Source organism: Larus michahellis, chromosome 9 (assembly GCF_964199755.1).
Source record: "Larus michahellis chromosome 9, bLarMic1.1, whole genome shotgun sequence".
NCBI lineage: Eukaryota > Metazoa > Chordata > Aves > Charadriiformes > Laridae > Larus > Larus michahellis.
In genome coordinates, this window is record NC_133904.1 from 16,466,838 (window position 1) to 16,487,568 (window position 20,731).

The 20,731-nt window shown below is 38.7% G+C and overlaps 1 protein-coding gene across 2 annotated transcripts in view; it reads right to left on the bottom strand.

Moving 5' to 3' along the window:
- MYO1E (myosin IE) overlaps positions 1-20,731 on the bottom strand; it is an 88,239-nt gene that overhangs the window by 7,866 nt on the left and 59,642 nt on the right. For both annotated transcript variants that reach the window (XR_012588933.1, XM_074599633.1), the window contains exons 17-25: positions 20,289-20,395; positions 16,320-16,418; positions 12,390-12,534; positions 9,247-9,361; positions 8,373-8,542; positions 7,775-7,920; positions 3,085-3,231; positions 1,317-1,474; positions 392-484 (exon numbers count right to left, since the gene is read on the bottom strand). Coding sequence is in view for 1 of the 2 variants with exons in the window: in XM_074599633.1 (XP_074455734.1) it covers positions 392-484; positions 1,317-1,474; positions 3,085-3,231; positions 7,775-7,920; positions 8,373-8,542; positions 9,247-9,361; positions 12,390-12,534; positions 16,320-16,418; positions 20,289-20,395 (1,180 nt within the window). In the remaining variant the exon portion in view is untranslated. The remainder of the gene's footprint in view (positions 1-391; positions 485-1,316; positions 1,475-3,084; positions 3,232-7,774; positions 7,921-8,372; positions 8,543-9,246; positions 9,362-12,389; positions 12,535-16,319; positions 16,419-20,288; positions 20,396-20,731) is intronic.

The window sequence follows — 20,731 nt, forward strand, 5'->3', positions numbered from 1 at the left end:
AAATTGCATTCTATGGTTTACTGGCACTGAAAGCACTTTCATTGCAAAGCATCGTCTATGGCTTGGTAAGTGGTATGGCTTTTACCCTCAAAAGGAACGTGGAGAAGGCTACGGGTTTACTTTTAGATTCAGTGTCTTATACCAAGAGGCTGAACATGCCAGCCTCCATGACAAGCAGGGTATCTCTGGTAGAATACCAGTTTTAATGTCTGCAGACTCCAACAATACACTTCAGAAAATGCCTACTATGCATGCTTTCCAGACAGGACCTTTTAAAGAGGATTTTAAACCTTTACTATGACTTTTCAATGGGTAAAAATTACCAGATGACAAGAGAAAAACGAAAGCCTGAATTTGGAATTTCGTTTTTGCCTGAGGCTAAGGGACTTACCAGGAGGCGGCGGTGCGGCTCTCATAGGGTAAGTCTGAGTTTGAGACCTGTTGGAATACCCTCTACTTTGGGTAAGGTTCCGTCTAGTAGGACCTAAAAGAAACCAGCAACATTTTGTTACCCTTTCACAATTACATTAATTAGGGAAGTCCTTCTGGCTGTCAGACCCCTACTTTGTGATCAGAGAGAGCCGATCTTCAGGAATAATGAACCTGACTCCTACAGCACTGGCTAGGTTGTGCTAAAGCTTTAGGTGTGACAAGGATGAATTAAGTATATTTTCCCTTTTGTGATCCAGTTCAGCCGCAGGATATAAAGTGAAGCTGTATCAAGACTACAGTAAACAAGGCCCAAAAGACCATTAGCTTTATAAACTTAATTATAAGCAACAGACAGCTGGCACAGCAGTACTTTTGACTACACTGTTTCTGATCAGCAATTAGTATGAGAAAAGGGTAGGATGCGAAAACTGAGAGGCTGGTATATTTGCAGCTCAATCTTTGGTTACCTTTCATCATATCACAACCTGTCCTGTCCTGATGAGACCTTTCTTCACCAGCAAGGCTGTAGGAACTGCAGCAGTTCAGAGCAGAGTGACAGACTCTTCCCCAAAATGCTTGGCTAATTGGGCCATTTGTACTATGTCACATGATTAAATGCCCTCATTTCCTTTGCTGCAGGGCAAAGAATTTCACCATTTCAGAAACAGTTGGTATATAGTGAAAGTAACAAAATTCCAGCACGACTGTAGAGCAGCAGGGAGTTCTGCTCTATTATTACAATCTATAACTTGGATCTTCTTTTAAGTGTTACAGAGAAATAATACAGAACATGCTGAGGCTAGAAGCAATCAAGGAGAGAGAGAGTCAACCATTCTCTAAATTTCTAAACCATTCCCTAATTTCTAAAGGAAACTCATACTTACGGGAGTTCTTTGGTAGCCCTGGTCCGATGCTGATCTGCAGGACTTTATTACTTGGCTTGAGAATGGCTATGTCTCCCTGGCCTTGCATAAATTGCACTTGTCGAGAACCACCACTGCTCCAGGGCCCCCAGCTCTCCTTTTTCAGCTTCACTTCAAGTCTAATATAAGAACATGAACACATGAATAAAAAAACAGAAAGCACTTCTATGTCAAATCAGGATAATATCACTTGGCAGCAGGTAACTTAGAAATAGAAAAATAAAAAGCTTAGACTGAGAATCTGTATTCCCTGATTGACTTAGCTGACATAAACCACGTAATTAAATCTCTTTCTCATGCTTTTTAAAATGTTCTTCTTAATTGATGTTTTAACTTTCCTGGTAGAGCTACTCAAAGGAAGTTTAAGATGCCCTGGAGAGGAGGGAGAGCGCAGTGAGCTTTGAGGAAACATGTGCAAAGGTCTGAGTAAGAGATGTGTCTGCCACCAAACATCACTGTCACCGCAGCAGACTCTACTGGAGCAAGCTAAAGAGCTCCGTTCCTAAACATTCTTCTATATATACCATTAGATGCACGTATACATTAGATGTATATACGTATATACATTGGCATGTATATGCCAATATATGCGTTAGGAGTGGGCCTTGTGTGTGTTCTGGGAGTAAACATTTTTGCATACATATACTTCAGTCTTTCTGATGTAAGTTTTGTTTCTGCATGCGCATACACACACATAAATATTCTTTCCCAGCATTTCCACACTCTCCATCTGCTCTGAACTGTGATCAGCTATGAGCTAAGGAAGTTGTGGTTTGGTTTTGGGCAAGACCCCAAAAGTACAATACATTACATCTTATATGAACAAAAAATTTATGCCTGTACTGGCTCTGGATTCCCAACCTATAGGAGTATACACTACAGGAATGTTCCACACTCCAATTGTCCTCCTACGCCCTTTCCAAACTAAAATAATCTCCTGTTACTTTTTAAAATTCTTCCACTTTTTCGAAGGAAATAAAATAAACATACAAATCCAAGGCTTGCTGAGGTTAATCTGCTTAACAGGTAGAAGTATTAACAAAAGCACATGTTTGTTGGGATAGTTTCCAGCAGGTCGTTACAGCTAAAATGCACATCACACATTCTGTAGCTTTTCCGGCTTGTTTCTAAAAAACGCTCCCAATATCATTTACTTCACGAGGTTCCTTTAGAATTATCCTCTCACCCTGCAGGCCTCTGTCCCCACAGCAAACTTCAGCATTTCAGATTGTTACATTCTGTCTCTGGAATTGTTTTTCAAACTCTTCATCACGATGTTTCCACTCCTAGGTCAAGGTTAAGGAGCTGGAAGAGGACGCTCCCTTCTCCCGACAGGCAGCAGCAGCCTGCAGAGGGACCGAGGGCTTGCCCTGCCAGGTGAATCGTGCAGTGGCTGGCCGGGCCCTTGCTGTGGGGCCAGAGCCGCTCTGGGGCACAAAGCTGCAGAGCCTGGAGCCTGATGCTCAGTAGAACGAAGGCAACTCTTCTATGCACACAGACAGTGGAAAGTGGCCGATGGCCCAGGTACAATCCTACCTCATTACTCTGACGAGCTAGTCAGAAAGTCTGGTCTCCTTGCACATAGAGATTTTTACGCTGTGCTGCCTCTTACTATTTTAAAACAAAGCGTAGTGTCAGGAGCTCAACAACGAACACTCACTCATTTGCCTTGGCAGCAAGAACAAAGATTATTTATTCTTAAAAGCCCATTGAAGAAAACAAAACTCACGTATTGCTAAATTTCAGAGGTAGTTTTCTTTGTGTTTTCTCTTCGTATCGTTTTGATAAGAGGCTTAAAAACTCAGTTTTGAAGACCGATTCGAGCAAACTATCATATTCCTGTTCGTGTAGAATGAAAATGTCATCCTGCATTGTGCTGAAAAGAAATCAGAGCATATACCATTCAGATTAAAATTTCATCAGCAAATACAGCCAGCATTATAATGACATTTGCAGAGTACTCATGGTTAATTTTTAAAAACATAAGAAAGTCCAAGCAGCAGTAATTACAGAGTCTTCCTTTCTGAGAACAGCTTTGGGGTTTTCTTTCAGAAGTTGATAGTGGAATATCTGAAACAATCCTTTTTGAGACACAGGAATGCTACTTAGTCATTTTACAGTAATTATGGTTATCAAAAGAACATGTACTCTTACAATTAAAGCCCATCTCTTCAATAATGGTGAAACTTGTGATTAGCGGTGAACTGGAAACCTGAAGATAACTAAAGAAAGACTGAAACCCAACACAAGCAAATTCGGAATGAAAACTTTCAACTTTCCATCGGCTTTAGCTTGGACTGGTTTAGCACAGTATAAAACCCACACATGGTGGGTTGCCACCCATTCCACCTTTGGCTCAACTCCTCTTTACACCTGCTGAAGATGCTGCAAACCACTTCACAGCAAATGATGTCCACACCGGTACCCTGCAAGGCTGATTGGCCCTTACAGAGTCCCCGCAGTAAAAGCAGTTCTGCCACGTCCTAGCCAGGATTACTATTGTTCCAGCACACTTGGAATATGTTTCTATGTGTATTGTTCTTCCTTTTAACAGCATGTTGGCACACTTCCTAGCTGCAACTACATTGGTGCCTGTCTGCTTTGGCATCCTCTCTACAAAGAGGTATAAACAAAGCTTTCCAAATAAAACTGTAAGATGTGAAAATGGAGGCCATGGGTCCCCCCTTACTTCCTAGCTTGAATAGCATACAAGCAGCCATAGGAGACTCGGGTTCAGGTTGCTATCCCACAGTAAGCTGGTTAACATCCCGCTGGAGGAGCTTCTGGACCCAGGTCACAGCATGGGAGCGCAATGCTAGCTCAGACACAAGGAAACGGTGGGAGCATAACGAGAGAGGGAAAAGGCTGCCCCTTGGGCAGCCCCCCACATTTGCATTGGATTAGAAGGGACAAGAAACCTCTAATTTCACGTGTGATTTCATAGCCAGTTTAAATCAAGTTAACACTGTTGTGCTGTCAGAAAGGGCAGCCTTCTTCTGCCCCTCACCCTTTTTATTCACCGCAGTTCTGTTCCTTGCCTCGTGCTAGGATCCACCCCCTGCCCTTCCCTGGTAGATTAATTTTCTGCTTCCCTTACTTTTTAGTGTCTCATCCATAGCCCCATGCAGCCCCTGGGTGCTAGCTACTGCAGGGAAACCTGGGAGAAGAGACAGCACAGGACTTTTGACAGCTGTCCAGAGCTGAGAATTGCTTAACTTTATCATAAAACAATTACCACATCACCAGCACGTTATTCAACAAAATGGAGTACAACCAGTGAAGGAAGGAGCATTAGTTCGACATTAAGTATTCCTGGCAGAAAATGTGTGGCTCCTTTTCATGGTTGTTTAGGCCACTGTAGGGAGTATGAAGCCAAAGCTTCTCTGCTCTTTTGTCAATGTTGTTGGTCAATGTTCTGCTGATGATATTAGTAATCTAATATCAGAAAATATTATTTTATAATAGCAATTTCTTTCAATACATTAGATATCACCTACCAAGTGAAAAGGGCACTCTCAGTTTGCATTTCTCTCTGGAGAAATGGGCCTTTCAAATTGTGTTGGATTTAGAATTAATATTCATTACAAATTTTCACCAGTTTTTCCGAAAAACAGTATATGTAACTCAGCAGTATGAACATCTGCATTGCAGTGGTTAAAGCTGTGCAAAACCAGGCAGGGGAAGGGCCCATTACATAGGCCCGAAGCGCCTGAAGAAGCCAAAGTTACATACCTATCACTAAGAAACAGCTTCTTTCAATGGTTTGCATAGCAATACAGCACGCAAAGGTGCCAATATCTCACCTAAATCTATTATGTATTGCTTCCGCATTTCAGAGTAACTCCAAAAGTAAATTAATTACAGCACATAAGGAACTCAAAGAAAAAGCCTCCACCTTCTATCAGAGGCAAAATTAGGTCTATTTGCCCTCATCACTGTTTTCTGATCCTAATTACCTAGCAATCAAGGATTTCCACTCTGAGCATGCCCTTCCCTTTTCCTCCACAGCTGGTCTGCCTGATTGCTGACTCTATAAATCTGAAAGGGGGGAAAAGGCCTAGCTTTCTGACCCCCGCTTTTCATCTGGTTACTGGAAGCTACGCATGGCTCCTTTACAGACTGTGAGTACCTTTTTATGCAGAATTAAAAATAGCTTCTTAGTGCTGCTAGAGGTGCTCTTGACTGTCAGGTATGAAAATGCAATTCTAACACACTTAGGTAAAGGACGAGCTGTATCACTGCCTATTTTTCTAAAAATCTACCTACCACCTGCGCACTCCACAATCTTCTTAAAAATTCTGAAATCTTGCCCGTAGTTCAGAAAAGGGTGTATGAAACTACAGCCTTACCTAATTGCATTCAAAACAGCCGTAAGAAATCTATAAAAATACAGCAAGAGCATGACCTCCTTTTGTATTGCCAAGCAAATCTAGAGCCTCAGCAAGGTTCTGAACAAGATATGTAAGAAAAGCCCAAGACCTGCAGTAAACATTATCCAGCCAGTGGTACTATTTTTGCTGATTTGGCAGAGTCTGACTGCACAATACCGTTAGGATGTCCTGTGTCACTCCTTATCAGATGAATTATAAAGTTCAGTTATTTATCATTACTAAAAATGCAACAACATTTCCATGAGAGTATGAGTTGTCGTTCTCAGTACCCTGAACAAACTCCAAGTTGGCCACTTGCACTTTAAATTGCAACTCCTTTAGTAATTTAAATTGCTATATATCGGTATTTGCTGTTAATACATGTTAATAGTGCTGATTATTCTGTCTTTATCATGTAGAAGTGTATTGATACAAGCTTACATCAATATATTGCACATGGGTTTCTTGAGACATACTGTTTAGATAGCAACGCAAGAATCCAGTTATCCTCTCTCCCTCTTCCATTTAAAAATGTAGCCAATTTTGTATGGATTTAGCTAAAATCCAATATTGCTTGAAAAATAGTACAAATAAGAACTGAAACTTATAAAACTTTGAGGCCACAATACAGAATAGAGCTAAATCCATTCTGGATTAGCTCATGAAGAATGTTATTGCAATTATTTTCTTCCAGTGCAGATGTTGGAGATCACTTCAAAACCAGTCAGAAATCTATTATCTTAGAGGTGTAGAAAATCTAAATTATAGGGACTGGCGTTTTGAAAACACATGAGAGAATGCAAGTTAGAGCTAATACAATTTTTGTTCTAAGCCTGACGTCTGAAAGAATGCTTTGGGGGTTTTTGTTGGGTTTTTTTTCCCCAAAAAATAAATCCTAGGTAATACATAAACTAAATAAAGGTTTTGGTCTAATTTTATTAATTGAAGACTGTTAAATATTACAAGAGCTAACTCTTGTCACTGAGACAAGATTATCTCGGATTTGAGAGAAGGAGAAACTTTTACAACCTCTGCAGACGGAGTGTTGCATTACCACTAAGTCACTTCAATACTGAGTTAAGAGATCCCTTGATTAAGACCCATTTTGAACTCAGGCCATTCTAACATGGCATCAGGGAAAAGCCCTCTTGTCCCCATGTTTTTTAGGGTTTATTTTTGGAAGAATACCTGGACAGTTTGATAGCTTGTAATTCTGAATCTACTTTTAGCAGATACAAAATGCAATGCTTTTTACAACAAAATAAAACCAACAAGCTAAGATCAAAATATTACTGGATATAACATAACATATATATTCCCTCTGAACTAAGCCCATTTGGTTTTGCTTTGGAAGGCTCTGTGGAACTGTTATTTACATGTGAGAGGAGTGTAACAGCTTTCACCAACTTGGTGGGGAGCCATAGTTTTAGCTGACTCAGTGTGACTCCGCCTTTGGAATGCACTGGCCCAGTTCAAGCGGCTGGTGCAATCTGTTCGAGGTCTGCATAGTGCACAGTCCAAAGTGGGAGCACTAAAAAGACAGCTCTGTGTGGACATGTCAGGTATCTCCTGCAATCTGGGACTGGCTTGACATTCAGTCACCAGAAGTGATGTGAAATCAAAGTACAAATAAAGGTTTTAGCAGCTCACCAGAGAACACCCCTTTAGGAAGCAGTGGACATGTACAAGGTGTACTTCCGTAAGTAAGAATTACTTCTGGGATACATGTTTGAGCCAAAACTTACTAGAACCTGCATTGTGAGCATATGCTTCGCAGAATACATTTTGTGGGACTCAACAGATAGGTGAGATCCAATGCAAGTGACACATTTTAACAACTAGTCAGAAAACGTTTGTGTGACTACAAACGTAAACATCTATTGCTATAACACACTTAATAGGGCCATGAGTGAAAATAAGGCTTCAGCTTTCTTTATTTACAAGATTCAATTAATACAGCTTAAGAAATTCACCCTTCATCAATCAAATTATTTCCCCCATCCTACGCAAATTTCTCTGTCAGTGGAAAGAGATTTTCAAGGTACTGACCTTAGAGAAACAGAAAGAATTCTCTCCACTTCTATCCTTCGCTTTAAGACTTCCTTCACTTGGCCTTTCTCTGGACCCTGCTTTATCTTTTCACGCCCAATCAGGTATATGCACTTTGGAGTGAGGACAAGATCTCGCTTCACGCTCTGAAACACAAAATTGTTTGAAAATACATTGCCGTGTGGCGATCAATATGCTAATGTTGTGATGCTGCTCCAAAGATATATAATGTACTATGATTTGGGGCAATACTGTCTTTGGTTCAAGTGAAAACAAAATACAGAAATGATTAATCACACGACCCCAGAGTCAGACTGGACAGGAAAGTAGCTTTGTTCCCCGTTTCCTAACTAATGTAGCTTTCTGCCCAGCAAGTCCCATAAAGCCTTCATCCTGGGACAAGAGGTTTGACACATGACAATGTTCCAATCGCAAGGGTATAACTGCATCCCTATGGGTGCCTTGGGTCAAAGATGCTTTTTCCAAGCTGTTATCCTAAATGGACACTAACATGGTGGCGTTTCTGTTAAAAGATAGTAAAGACATCTGTAACTCCCTAGCAGAACTGATCATTAGTGGACATTGCTCTTAAACCTACCTTAAACCGTCTGTCATATTTAGTTACAGTGTCTGCAAAATCAATCTTCTCCCGTTTGCCCACAAACTGGCGTAGCTCTGGATGGTCTTCCATGCCTATGTAGTCTCCCACAAAATTTCTGTTAATGCTGTTCCGTCGTCTCTCTTTCTTGTTTAGCAATAGATCTGATGCTTAAATACCAAAAATAAATGTTGGTTAATAGTATTTACTAAACTTTCTAAACTCAAGATCTAAGAGAGCTAACTGTTTCAAGCAGAACTTTTTGGGAAGAAGTGATAACCAAATTGTTTATAATATGCAAAAATAGTGAAGCACTGCTACTAATCTTTTATATAAGGATCCATGTGATTATTAAATCCATTCCTAATGAAATACATTGATGGCAAGCTCAGCAGCTCTGATGAATCAGGAGCACTTCTGGAAGTAAGGAATAGCTCGCTCATTGTTGGAAATCAAAGATTAGCTCTTCCAACTCCAGAATATTGTTCATTCACATAATCCAGGTCACACATGCAACTAAGCATTGCAGTCCTTGGACTGATTTGTGTCATCTACAGACCACCCAGGTCCTATATAACCATAAGAAGCTTTTCCTTTTTCACTTCCCCTGGAACATTGCTGATTTCTGTCCTACTCGGTCTGTCTTTGTTTTGACAGTAAAACACTGGATAGTCCAAGAAATCCACGTATGCAAAGCAGCCAACCTCGTCAGCGGTACCTCAGGGGTCCAACAATTCACAGTCAAACCTAGACAGTCATCTGTAATGCAATGATTTGCTCTAGAGAGAGGGTGCTATTTCCTTCATCTCCTGTGGCACTCTTTCTGTTCCTGGAACCATGTGTGAAATATCTGTCATCAGAAATTATGACCTACCTTCTTCTCTCATCTGTACATATTTTTTCCTGGCCATATACTTCCTCCATGCCTTCTGGATGGCCCTGGCATATCCATCATACTTCCTCTCTCTCATCTCTTCTAATAAAAATAGCTGTACAAAGAGACAGTAGGGTGGGTCAAACATTTTACATTAAAAGTTCAAGAAAAAGACATATTTTACTTTCAACAACTTTCCAGTGCATTTCTCTCTAGATCCAAGCTGGTGCCTCTACCACAACTATGGGACCTGAGATCAGAATGTTAAGGTAAACTTTCCTGGAAGAATCTCTGATGCTTGAGTGTTTCTGGCTCTTACCAGTCTAACCATTACTCTTGATACCCAATGATGAAGGAAGAGGAATATGGATTCTCTCTGAAACATTCTAATGGCGGAACTCAAGGTTCTCCACTGGACATCCATCTGGCCTCCATCTTTACATTCTCCAAAATTCATGTTTCTCTTGTCAGAATGCTACCATGTCTATGGGGATCTGCAATGTGTAACATAACACACTGTCTGAATTTCATACTCTCATATGGTCCCATTCTTTCCCAGCAGTGAATGTTGGCTGGCTGCAGGATTTACAACTATGGTCTTGTATTTCAGTATGACATAATAAGATTTTTGGGTCTAATATCAGAATTCAAGATGAAATGCTGTTTTATCAAAACAAATGGAAGGTGCATCTCCTTTTTTTGAGAATTTCCCAGGCCTCACTGAAATATATGCAAATTTAATGCATTAGAACAACTTCATGATTATTGTAGGATACAGCATATTTCACTATAGCCTTTTTACCTACTTTAGTTAAATGTTTTCTTGTCTCATCAGAAGCACAAGCATTTGGCTAACAATTACAGTACTAAATCAGTCCACTGACATGACTGTTGCTTACTATTTCCCTCTACTGTGTGTGTTAAATATTCATAAGGACTTTTTTCTAGATTTCAAAAGAGATAAAATTAGTAAAAACAGGTATATCAAGAAGCAAACTTGGGCTTTAGGATCCTTTTTTTAATTTGCTGTCCTAAACCGCGCAAATCTAGAAAAATACTGTTGCTCATATTGATCTTAAAAAGGAAACTTGATCTAGTGCAAACCATTTCCGTAGAACCTCACTCACTCTTGTACAGAGTTATTTATTCAGGTGTTTGATGGAAATGTAAATAATGAAGCCTCCTTTCTGCCACCCATAAAACCTTGTTTCACAGTTGGCAGCTCTCCATCTACAGCAAACTTGCTTAAAAAAAAAAAAAATCTCTTCCCAAACACGCAAGCACTAGATAGGGTTTCAGCATACAGGCCTGAGTCCTCCTGATGCAAAAACTTCCTCAGCTTCAGCAGGAGCATGATCAAACCCTTCTGCAATTCAGGCTACAGTAACAATATTGATGTTGTCTCTCGTGAACGCTCACGGTTTATTTCATTAACAATAATGCTAACTGCAAAATCTCAATGCAAAATAGTCTATCACCTGCAGTTGAAGGTCACAATTAAGGAAGTTCAATGAAAATGCTGAGTTAAGATATGGTTCATAAGTTGTAAAATAAAAATACTGCATAAATTCTTTCCTAAAATATGTATTATAAAACCTCCCTTCACACTCCTGAGGAAATAAAGTATTTTTCATCTGGTCAACCACAACAGGTGCTCTCTTTGGTAGGAAGAAAAAAAATTATTTATCATCTAAGAGATTGGTTTTCTCAAAAGTAATGTATCACTATCCAATACTTTAGTAAGAGGAGAGATGATTGTCTTTGAAACTAAAAGATATAAATCAAGCTTTAGAATATTCAGCTGATAGAAAGTTTTTCAACTTAAAATGAAAAAAGCCATATTTTTAGTACTTGTTTAAAAATGGATTTCATGGCTTTTCAAAAAATAAATTTTTAAAGAAAATGTATACAGCAATTGAAAGCATTAAATTAAAATCAAAATGCAACTCAAAAACATTTTATTATTTCCAATTAACCTCATGTTGTCTTAACCTGCAGAAGTGCCCTTCAGTAAAACAAACGTGCCATTAAATAGCATATACATGCAACCAGGACTAAGTATTAAAAAAAATTAATTAGAATGGGAAGATGCATCCATTGGGAAACAATTTGTTCCTCTTACAAACAACCTAGTAGCAGGTGATGTTGGGGTACAGACTATTAATGTTTTGTCCACCTCAGAGTGAAGGGGAACCAGAGCCATCAGTCTTATGTGAGCACTTGCCACTTGGCTATTAAACAGAAGACAGACACCAGAAAATTATTTCATTTCTTTGACAAACACAGTGAAATGACACAGTGTCATTGCCTGGATTACTTTTGCTTTACAAAGCAAAAAAAAAAAAAAATGTTTCTGGAAAAGGATATGATAGCAGCAGAAGCGTTCTGCTTTTTGTTTTTTTCACATGTAACTTCAGGTAAAGTACTAAGAAACCACCTAATGCTCAACTGCAAGGTAGGCTATACACACTAAGCACAATTGCTTCGGATAAGTAAGTAAGGAATACATGATGGCAAGTAGAGCATAGGTTTTTCCTTGACAACTTTCCTGAACGGTGATGTAAGAAAACTTTTTCCAACAGATTTTGTGCAGTTTAGCAGCCACAAGGAAAAAAAACAGCCTTATGATGCCTCCTTAATGTTATCTTTGAATGGGATTTCAAGTTGCAGTCACTCTGGAACATTGATTTATAATCAATGATGCACAACATATCCTTGCTATAACTGGGGGTTATTCTACTTTCTTGACTAGTTCTTGTTCTGAGGAACCATTTTCTTGGGCTAATGGTCATAGATATGTTTTCATGCCATGATATTCCATCATATGACAGATTACCTGATGGAATGTCACCGTGTACAACCTGACACCAAAGCATCTTCATATCCCATCTCCTCTTCTTGACGCATTTAATATTCCTTGTATTAGTGTTAAAATCACACAGGGTCCTTATGTACTGTGCCTGTTATAAAAGTGCCTAGAATCCCTCTATAGCCTTCAAGGCACCTGTGACAGACCTGCCCAGCTTAACTTATGTTATTATGCTTCTCCCACCTTAGCAGGTATCATGACGCTCAACTTCTGAGACTTTTATTTCAGCAAAATAGTTTCATAGTTAAAGACTCATGTTCTGCCACACACTTACAGACTCTGGAGCTTTGATGAAGACTTTGGATTTCCCAAGCTGGAATTGGTCAGGATCCATGTTGACTGACTGAAGCAGGTGGAGAACTCCTTGCTTCTCTTCTCCTTTCCAGGAAGGCCAGGTTGCTTTGGTGAGAATGGCATACCTTTACCACCAAGGAGAGGAGATTAAAATCTGACATCAAACAGCAGCAGCAGAATACCACTAACTCAGTCAATATTACCCTGGGGGGAGGGCTAACAGTTTTGGCAGGACTTACAGAAGCTTGGAGTGTGGGAAGATGCACAGTATTAAGATGGTACTTGTTTAGCAAGACCAAATAACTGCAATGAGAAGGGCAACAGCGTCCAGGAGTCTCCCACTTCCAGATGCTAAGTTAACACTTGGTAACTGTGGTAGTTAATCACAGAAAGTTGTGCTGTGATCTCCTTAAGTCCAGGTCAAGGTTATTTACTAGCAATGACTTATGGTCCAGATTTAAGTACCTACACCCTTGGTATTCTAGATTCATTCCCAAGCATTTGGCCAATTTCCCACTCAAGCGTTCTCTGTCCATCTTATTCTTACAAAGGCATTTTGTGTTTCTAAGCAAGTGGCCGGCTCATGCTCCTAACCCACCTGTTCAACAGCTGGGCATTTAGCAAGGAGCCATTCTTGGCTTTACCCTAGAAAACCTTTGGCTTGGCCTCTGGTACAAGAGGGAAGATACAGCCATGGTGGTGTAACCTGGAGGGAATGCTGGGCACTGACCACAAATGGCTAGGCAAAGATAATACCATGTCTTTTATAGGAAGAGGTGAGTAGTCTTCTGTCTCTTTAAGCCTTGAAAATGAGAGGGATGCCAGGTTGCAGCCCCTTTTAAACTGTCCACTTTTTCAGGCATAACTTGGGCTTTTGGAACTGCCAGGCTGGAGTTACAAAGCTGCCTTGTTCCACTGCCCACCAAGGAGCACCGATGGGTTTTAGCTGTCTCAGCGTCTCTATGGATAAGTAACTTCTCTGACAGCAGCTATTTAGACTCCTGGACAATGAGACTGGAGAGCAGCTAAATATGTTGTGATGAATTTATTCCCCAAATCTTTTATGTTCTTTAGTCTTGACAATATTTTTTTTAATGCCTTAAGCATTATTGAGCTATATAAACTAAATCATGCTTATTAGTAAAACTATTCAACTAATGAAAAAAGTGATAAAGTATGGAGTTCAGTTTAATTCCCAAGCTCTTGTTTCTTAAGATTGAGGCAGCTCCTAATAAAATGTTCTCAAGAAAATCACTCAAGGAATTGCTAGAAAATTCATTAAGGGAAGGTTCATTACTCATTCTTGTCATATCCAAAATGCTATCCAACCAGGAAGCAGAAACAGTGTCATGCAACTTAAATAATAATACCACACAAAGAAAAATAGCAAACCGTTAAAAGGGTACATATCACAAAACCCAAACACCTCTGAATAGCAAGTATATGAAAAGTGAAAGCTAACTGAGGATTAATTCAGTAGGATTCAAAAAGGTCTACTGATGTTCTCATGTTCAAATCTATTATTAGTTAACACATGCTCAGGTACTATGCATGATTCTGTAACAAAGTAGCTCTTACACCATCTTAAACATAGAAGTATATTATACATAAGCTATCTTTACAGAAAATGTGTATGCTTATGTATTATGTAATCTATCAATATTACGGGGTAAATAGATGCATCCTAGTAAGGAGTTGTAAGTTAAAGTAACTCCCACCTTATTCAACAGCGTCTTTTGCAGGTTCATCACGTACTGCCAACAGTATAGCTCTATAGGTGGGTCTAAGCAAGTCTGATGTTAATAAAGGCATTTGAAACTGCTACCTTCCACGCAACAGAATTTGACACTACGTTTCAGTATGTTACAAATTCTTTCCTACATCTGAGCTGCAAAGGAAGGTACAGGGAAAAACATGACTTAAGACCTTTTAATATATCTAAAACTCTCAGCTACAAAATGAGAATACATTTGTACTTCTCCTTTTTCATAAACTCAAATTAACTTCATACATTTTACTGGTACGACAAGTCTACAGGGCAGAAGAAACAGATTATTTTATAACATGCACCAATTAAGCATTTCACAATTTTATGATGTGACAATTCTATCGGTGTTTGCTGCTGTTTAGAAACAGCACCTCCCTCTAACGTACTTGTGCATGCTTCCTATTAAACTGCTCATGTCAATATCCATGTATCTAGGTTTTTCAGGCTTGTGGAATTTGATCTTACAGAAGGTTTTGGCACAAGTACTGTGTTCTTAAAATGCTTCTGAAACAATTTCAAATGATGACTGCCCCCCCCAAATATCTATTATAAATTCACAGTAAGCAGTTGGGTCCTATGTCTAAATATGGGAGTGTGGAGTTCAGCTTTCAGACTGGTTATGCTTTGAAACACATAGGCCTTTTTAGTGACTGTGGCTTTTTGCATGCAAATGTAGATTTTGTACATAAAAGTCTATTCAGCCCAGAAATCTCCACTTATATGGAGCTGCCAAGGAACTCCCAATGAAAACAAGTGTACAAGCATGCATTTCCTGTCCATCCCATGCCTCAGCCCGCTTCTACTCACACTGACTCAGGGTGTCAGAACAGAGCTTGTTCTGGATGCTAGGGAACTGTGAATGGAAAGGTTGCAGGAAGAGTTTTACTCATAACAAAATGCTAAATTTAACAAGACTAATTAGAAACAAATGGCTGAATTCCATAAAGAACGGTTTCAGTTGCCTTTGGATCTCTACATATAAAGTGAAGTCCAGAAATCTATTCGCCTTCCAGAAGCACCATGCAGCTTTCCCTTGTGCAGACTTCTTGGGCAAATTTCTAGACCTGCACAGCCCTCACAATCCATGTTCAACAACTGCGGAGGCCAGATTTAATGCACATTATTAATCTGTTATTCTGTCTCAGCAAGTCTGTGTTAAGTAACGCAACCTGAAGCACATTCATCATGTTTATGTCTGGGCTTGAAGTTTCTGAAGAAAAAGGGATTTAAAATTGTTCCATAATGAAAATTGAGTTCATACTTTACGGTATTTTAGGTCTGCCTAGTACTAGATGATTAGAACATTCTCAGCGTTATCATGAAGTATTATCAGTGGCTTTGTTCAGTGCTGTCTGATTAATTATACTCCATTCCTTGCAACAACTGATTGGGTGGTTTGGTTTCTGTTCTCAAATGTAACACAAAGACTTACAACAAAAGCTGATCTGTCATGTAATGCCCCAGTCTGGGCATTTATTTGCTGTATGTCTCAATTTTCTAAAAAACCAGAAGCTGAATGTTGTATAAATCTTGAAATTGCTCTTATTTAAGAGGATTTCATTAGCTAGTGGAGGTAGTTAATCATCTTAACAGCTGGTCCTAGGACACTGAAAAAAGGATAAAGAGCTCTGACTTGCTTTCATTCAGTGAGCAGCTGCAGTGGTTTGAGTTGTAACCATTCCCAGCTGTTTGAACAGCCATAGAATGATACAACAAGCAATTTAAACTAAGGTTACTCTTAACACTTGAATGGCAGGCATGTATTTCTTCACCTCTCTTCTGTCCTTGGGAGAGCTAGAGCAGTAACATTTTAAACAAAGGCTAGCTGCTGGACACTCAGATTCCAGGCTCTCTAGCTCATAACTCTAAGTTCCTGTAACTCTTTGAGAAACTCCCTCATAGGGCTACAAAAAGAACCGAGGTCTTAGGCTAGTTTACAGAAAAATGAAAAGACTTTCAAAGACACAAGGCCAGTCTTTGACACACTTTCAAATCTCTGTGTAACCTAGATCGAGAGCAAGGTAAATGGGGAAAACAGAAGGGGTAGGTAAGAAATGAGCAGCTTTCAAAACTTGCAACTTCTTGTTTTCCTCATCATGTAAACAACTGTGCTGTAATATTTCAAAATTAATATTACCCTACCTCTGCAAAAACTTCTTGAAAATCCGCCTGTAAGCATAGCCAGCTCTTCTTACTCGAATATTTTCTTTCAGACCTAAGTATTCCACTTGATGTTTTACCCTGTGGACAAAAACAATGCAAGATTTATATCCATTTTATTTCAGCATTTTTGTGGACTGAAGTATCCTTAAAAGTCCATATCGCGTTTAAAGACTACTAACTTCTAAAATTCATGCACAGGTATAGAATCTATTCTTGCACATTAGCATGCATGCCACATGGAAGGAAAAATATTCAAGGCAGGTAGACTACATTACTGAAATATATGTAGCAAGTTTACCTTAGCATTTTTTCCAAGTTTAACTTCCCAACTCCTAACTAATTTATGTATAAGTTTCTTAACTAGCATTATTACCCATAAAAGACCAAGTAACTATATATAACTACATGGCTGCTATCCAAGGAAGTGGGAAATTGTTTTGTGTTTTATTGTGGGTTTCACCTATGTTTTACATAGCTCAAACATCAACAGTTGGTTGTTCTGGAGAAAGAACCAAACCTGATGGCTGGAGAAAGCCCTAGATGCTATGTTTCCATTATGCAAAGAACCAGAAAGAAGAAAGCTAGGCCAGCATATTCATGAAAAATTAGCATTCCTCCTAATTTTACCATACTGCAAAGGAAGGATTTGAGGATAGGCAGAAGACTGGCCGAATCATCCCTGGTAAGCTTGTTCACGACATACTTTAAAAGCCAAAAAAAATTACAAACAAAAACTGAGCTGGTACCAGTCCCCCAGAAAGTGTTAATGGCTGTGGAGGGACTCTGTTGCACATGTGAACTGAAACACCATTATCCCAACAGCACTATGTTTCCCTCATACAAAACATGTTCGTTTAGGTTCTAAACAGGGAACAAATATGCCCCCACAAATCTCAAAGCAGAAAAAAAGCAAAAGAAAATAAACCTTCCCTTTTGGCACCTTTTCCTCTTTCTGGAGCAGTGGTACATTATTTTATGTTTCTTGTTACACATCCTGCTACTCTACTATTTAACGCTTGGAGATTTGATTTGAAGAATTTCAGTTAGCTTCCTTAACAATGTGTGTTTCTTGCAGTTTTCCTTTGCATTTCCTTAACTTCCTCATCTAAGTCATGTGGCTGGAAGACGCAATGTCAGGTTTTGTGGTATTTGGGGGCTTCTGTTGTTGCCATTCTTTTTAACATGACAAATTGTAGAAGCTTTGGCTTTCAGCCAGAAATATAAGAGTTAAGATTTTAGTCCTGCAAGTTTAACAAACAGTATATAAAAGAGCATTTCTTTATATATAATGAAAAAAGTGAGCCTGCAAGGAGCCATTTAATTTTGGTTTGCTTACTATTTCTCTGATTTTACAAAAGATTTTTCAAATCCTGAAAAACTCTTGGTTAATTCAGTGTTATTTCTCTAGCTATTTTGAAATGTTAAATTTCAACATAAAGTCTATTATCCATTGATTTTTTTTTCTTTTTTTTGGTTGAGACATTCTTTTCACATGACTCATAGTATAAAGGGAGAAAACTTTTGAAATCCCATGCTACAAATGGGAAAAGCTCTTCAGTTATTTCTTCATTTTGAAGAACACATACAAGAGATATTTTACTAAATAATGAGTGATACTGCTCTTCTAGCTTATAGTAAAGAATATTGCACACTTTAATCTTGCTGTGTTCAAGGAATAAAGTGTATTTTGTACCCACTCCAAGAATTCTGGTACAGTAGAAAGTTGGTGGACAAAAATACATTTTCCTGTTTATAGCTTTCCCTCCTGTTCACATCTGGAATAATGCACTGGAGCAACAGTATTACTCCCATTTTCTTACTGTCCTGCCAGTATTAGTGTCCAGCAACAGAGAATCTGAGACATTTTTCTGTTTTTCCTTTTCTTTCTGAGAAAAGGCACACTGAAACTCTCCCTCCAGGCATCAACCTCAAGCAGGTCAGGGTCTGGGAATTCAGCTAATGCAGCAATTTTGAGTACAACTCCAAGTGGCTGTGCCAGGACCTGAACAAAAACACATTTCAAGAACACCCCAATTTTTGGAATAACTAAGGTATTATACAAGGCTTAGATATTACACAAGGTCTATGTTTAAATGCTAAATATTCTGGAATTATTCAACAGCAGTACAAAGCTGGAGTGACATGGCTTCTGTGAGCATGAAGTAAGACAAGCTTTGTCAAGGTTTCTTCCCTTTTTCAGTAACGTTTTCACTGTCCAGTAACACGCTACTAATAAGCAGATTAGATAATACTACTCCCATCACATTGACTATGGCAGCATGCGTATGATTATGTGATCCCAGAAGAAAACAAAGAAACCTTAAACCAACAGTCAGCAAAACACCACATAAACTCAGTTGTTTTGTATTCCCCTCAACACAGAACTTTCTCACAGTAAAATCATGAAATAACAAAATTAAACTTCAGTTTGACTTGTCACATGCATATAAAATTCTCTTCCTCAGACACATCACTAACTGCTACAGCACATGTATCCTATGTGAAGTCCCAATATAAAATATGTGAAATCATAGCTTGTAATAGGAGATAATGTTAAGGTTTTTAAACAGGGAAGAAGGATTACCACTATGAGAACTATTTCCATTTGTGTCTGAGTTTGATAGTATACAATCTTTTGTATTTCATTTGTTACCAGTAACGGCTGTATTTGCCAAATACCATCCTCATTATGGGAAAACAAGAAGAAATCTTGACCATTTTTGCTCCAAAAGGGGTTTCTTGAAAGCTGTTTTTTTTCTCAGGACTAGGTTTTTGTTTGTTTGTTTTGCTGGTTTCCTAGCAACACCTTCCACAGTAATAGGCCTGTTTTCCAATATGTAAATGACTGAGCCCCTCAACTTATAGTTAAAAGTTTTAAGACATACTTTTTCCAGGATCACCTACTTTCCTCCTTTGGTCCCCAGTGTCAGTGGAAAATTAAGAGCGGCATAGTAGCATTTTCAGGGGTGGAAAAGCTAGAGAAAGAGGGTCTACATTTACTGCCAAGACCTAAATGACACTTTCAAGTGCAGTCCCAATTGTGGCTTCTCTAAGTGCTCTACATCTGCATGCAATTGTGCTAGTCTGCATGCCAAGTGGCAGGAAGTGAATTCTGATGTGTGTTGATACGGTCAAGAATGCTTTTTATCAGACTTTGCAAGTTGTTTCACTGTGATAAAAATAACCACTTGCTTTATCAGCACTTGTACCGATACCAAAAGTACCAGATATATAGTAATAAATGTTATCTGTATCAGGACACATATACCATACTGATCACCTACCTCAGTGCAAAAAAAGAAGAGTATTTTTTTTCAGATAATATGAAGATGCTATAAAGCATTGTATGATTGAAGATGCCTTAAAACAGATGTGATAAACCAAACTGATGATTTTGATGTCTATTTAATGTCTATATAACCACCTGATATGATATTCTAGTGACTTCTCTTTAAAGAGCTAGTTAATACAACTTAAAAGTTCAGAAGTTAAAAAGGAATCTTGTATGTTCTTGGCTATAGAGACTTTTTGTTAAGTTTGATAATAAAAGCAGATACAGACATCCCGCTGGCTTTTTAGCTACCTAACAGAAGCTGTTTTCAAAGCATAAAGCAAAAATTATAATGGATGTACAATGCATTTGGTGTGCAAATTCTACATGGAAAACTAAGTCTTTAATATACTGATTGTGTTAGTGTTATGCAAATGATGATTATTCGCAACTGGCATAAGAAAATCTAAGAACTGCATATACTAGCTGCTGATTTAGACCAAGTGACCACAGCTTATCTGCAAAGTTTAGGAGAGGTCATGCCAGATTTCATTTCTGAAGGTGTTAGAGTACCTAGTTCTGTTTGTGTGTAGGCTGTATGATTACAAATTATGAGGTTTTGTGGCTTTTTTTCAGTATTAGCACTGTTTCTCATCATGTACTCTGCTTATCCATACCTGCTCTCCTCCCAGTCTCGAGACTTCTTTGTTTCATTTGGTTTGATGCAGCGGATGTAATGGGGTGTACACTTCATCAGGGTGCCAACAAGGTCATTTGCTTGTTTCTGTAAAATTGAGGCAAAACAATAGGATCTGAGGTGAACAGGGTAAATACTGTGAGAGAATTCTAAAAATTATCAACCATCTGCTGATGATTCAGTTGACTTTGGTCTTTCTCCAGAACAACCAAAGTGTCTTAGGATGATACACTCCTCATGAAAAATTTATCAGTAAATAGAAGGCACCATTATCTCCAGCTATGTAAAAATATTTAAAATACTGTATAAAAAAAATGAGTGACAAGGTGAACTTGACTGTCAGGGTGAAATATAAGGAGAGAGGTTGATAAAATATTGATTTCAAAAGTCTGCAAGTGTGTAATCTAAACATATATTTTACAA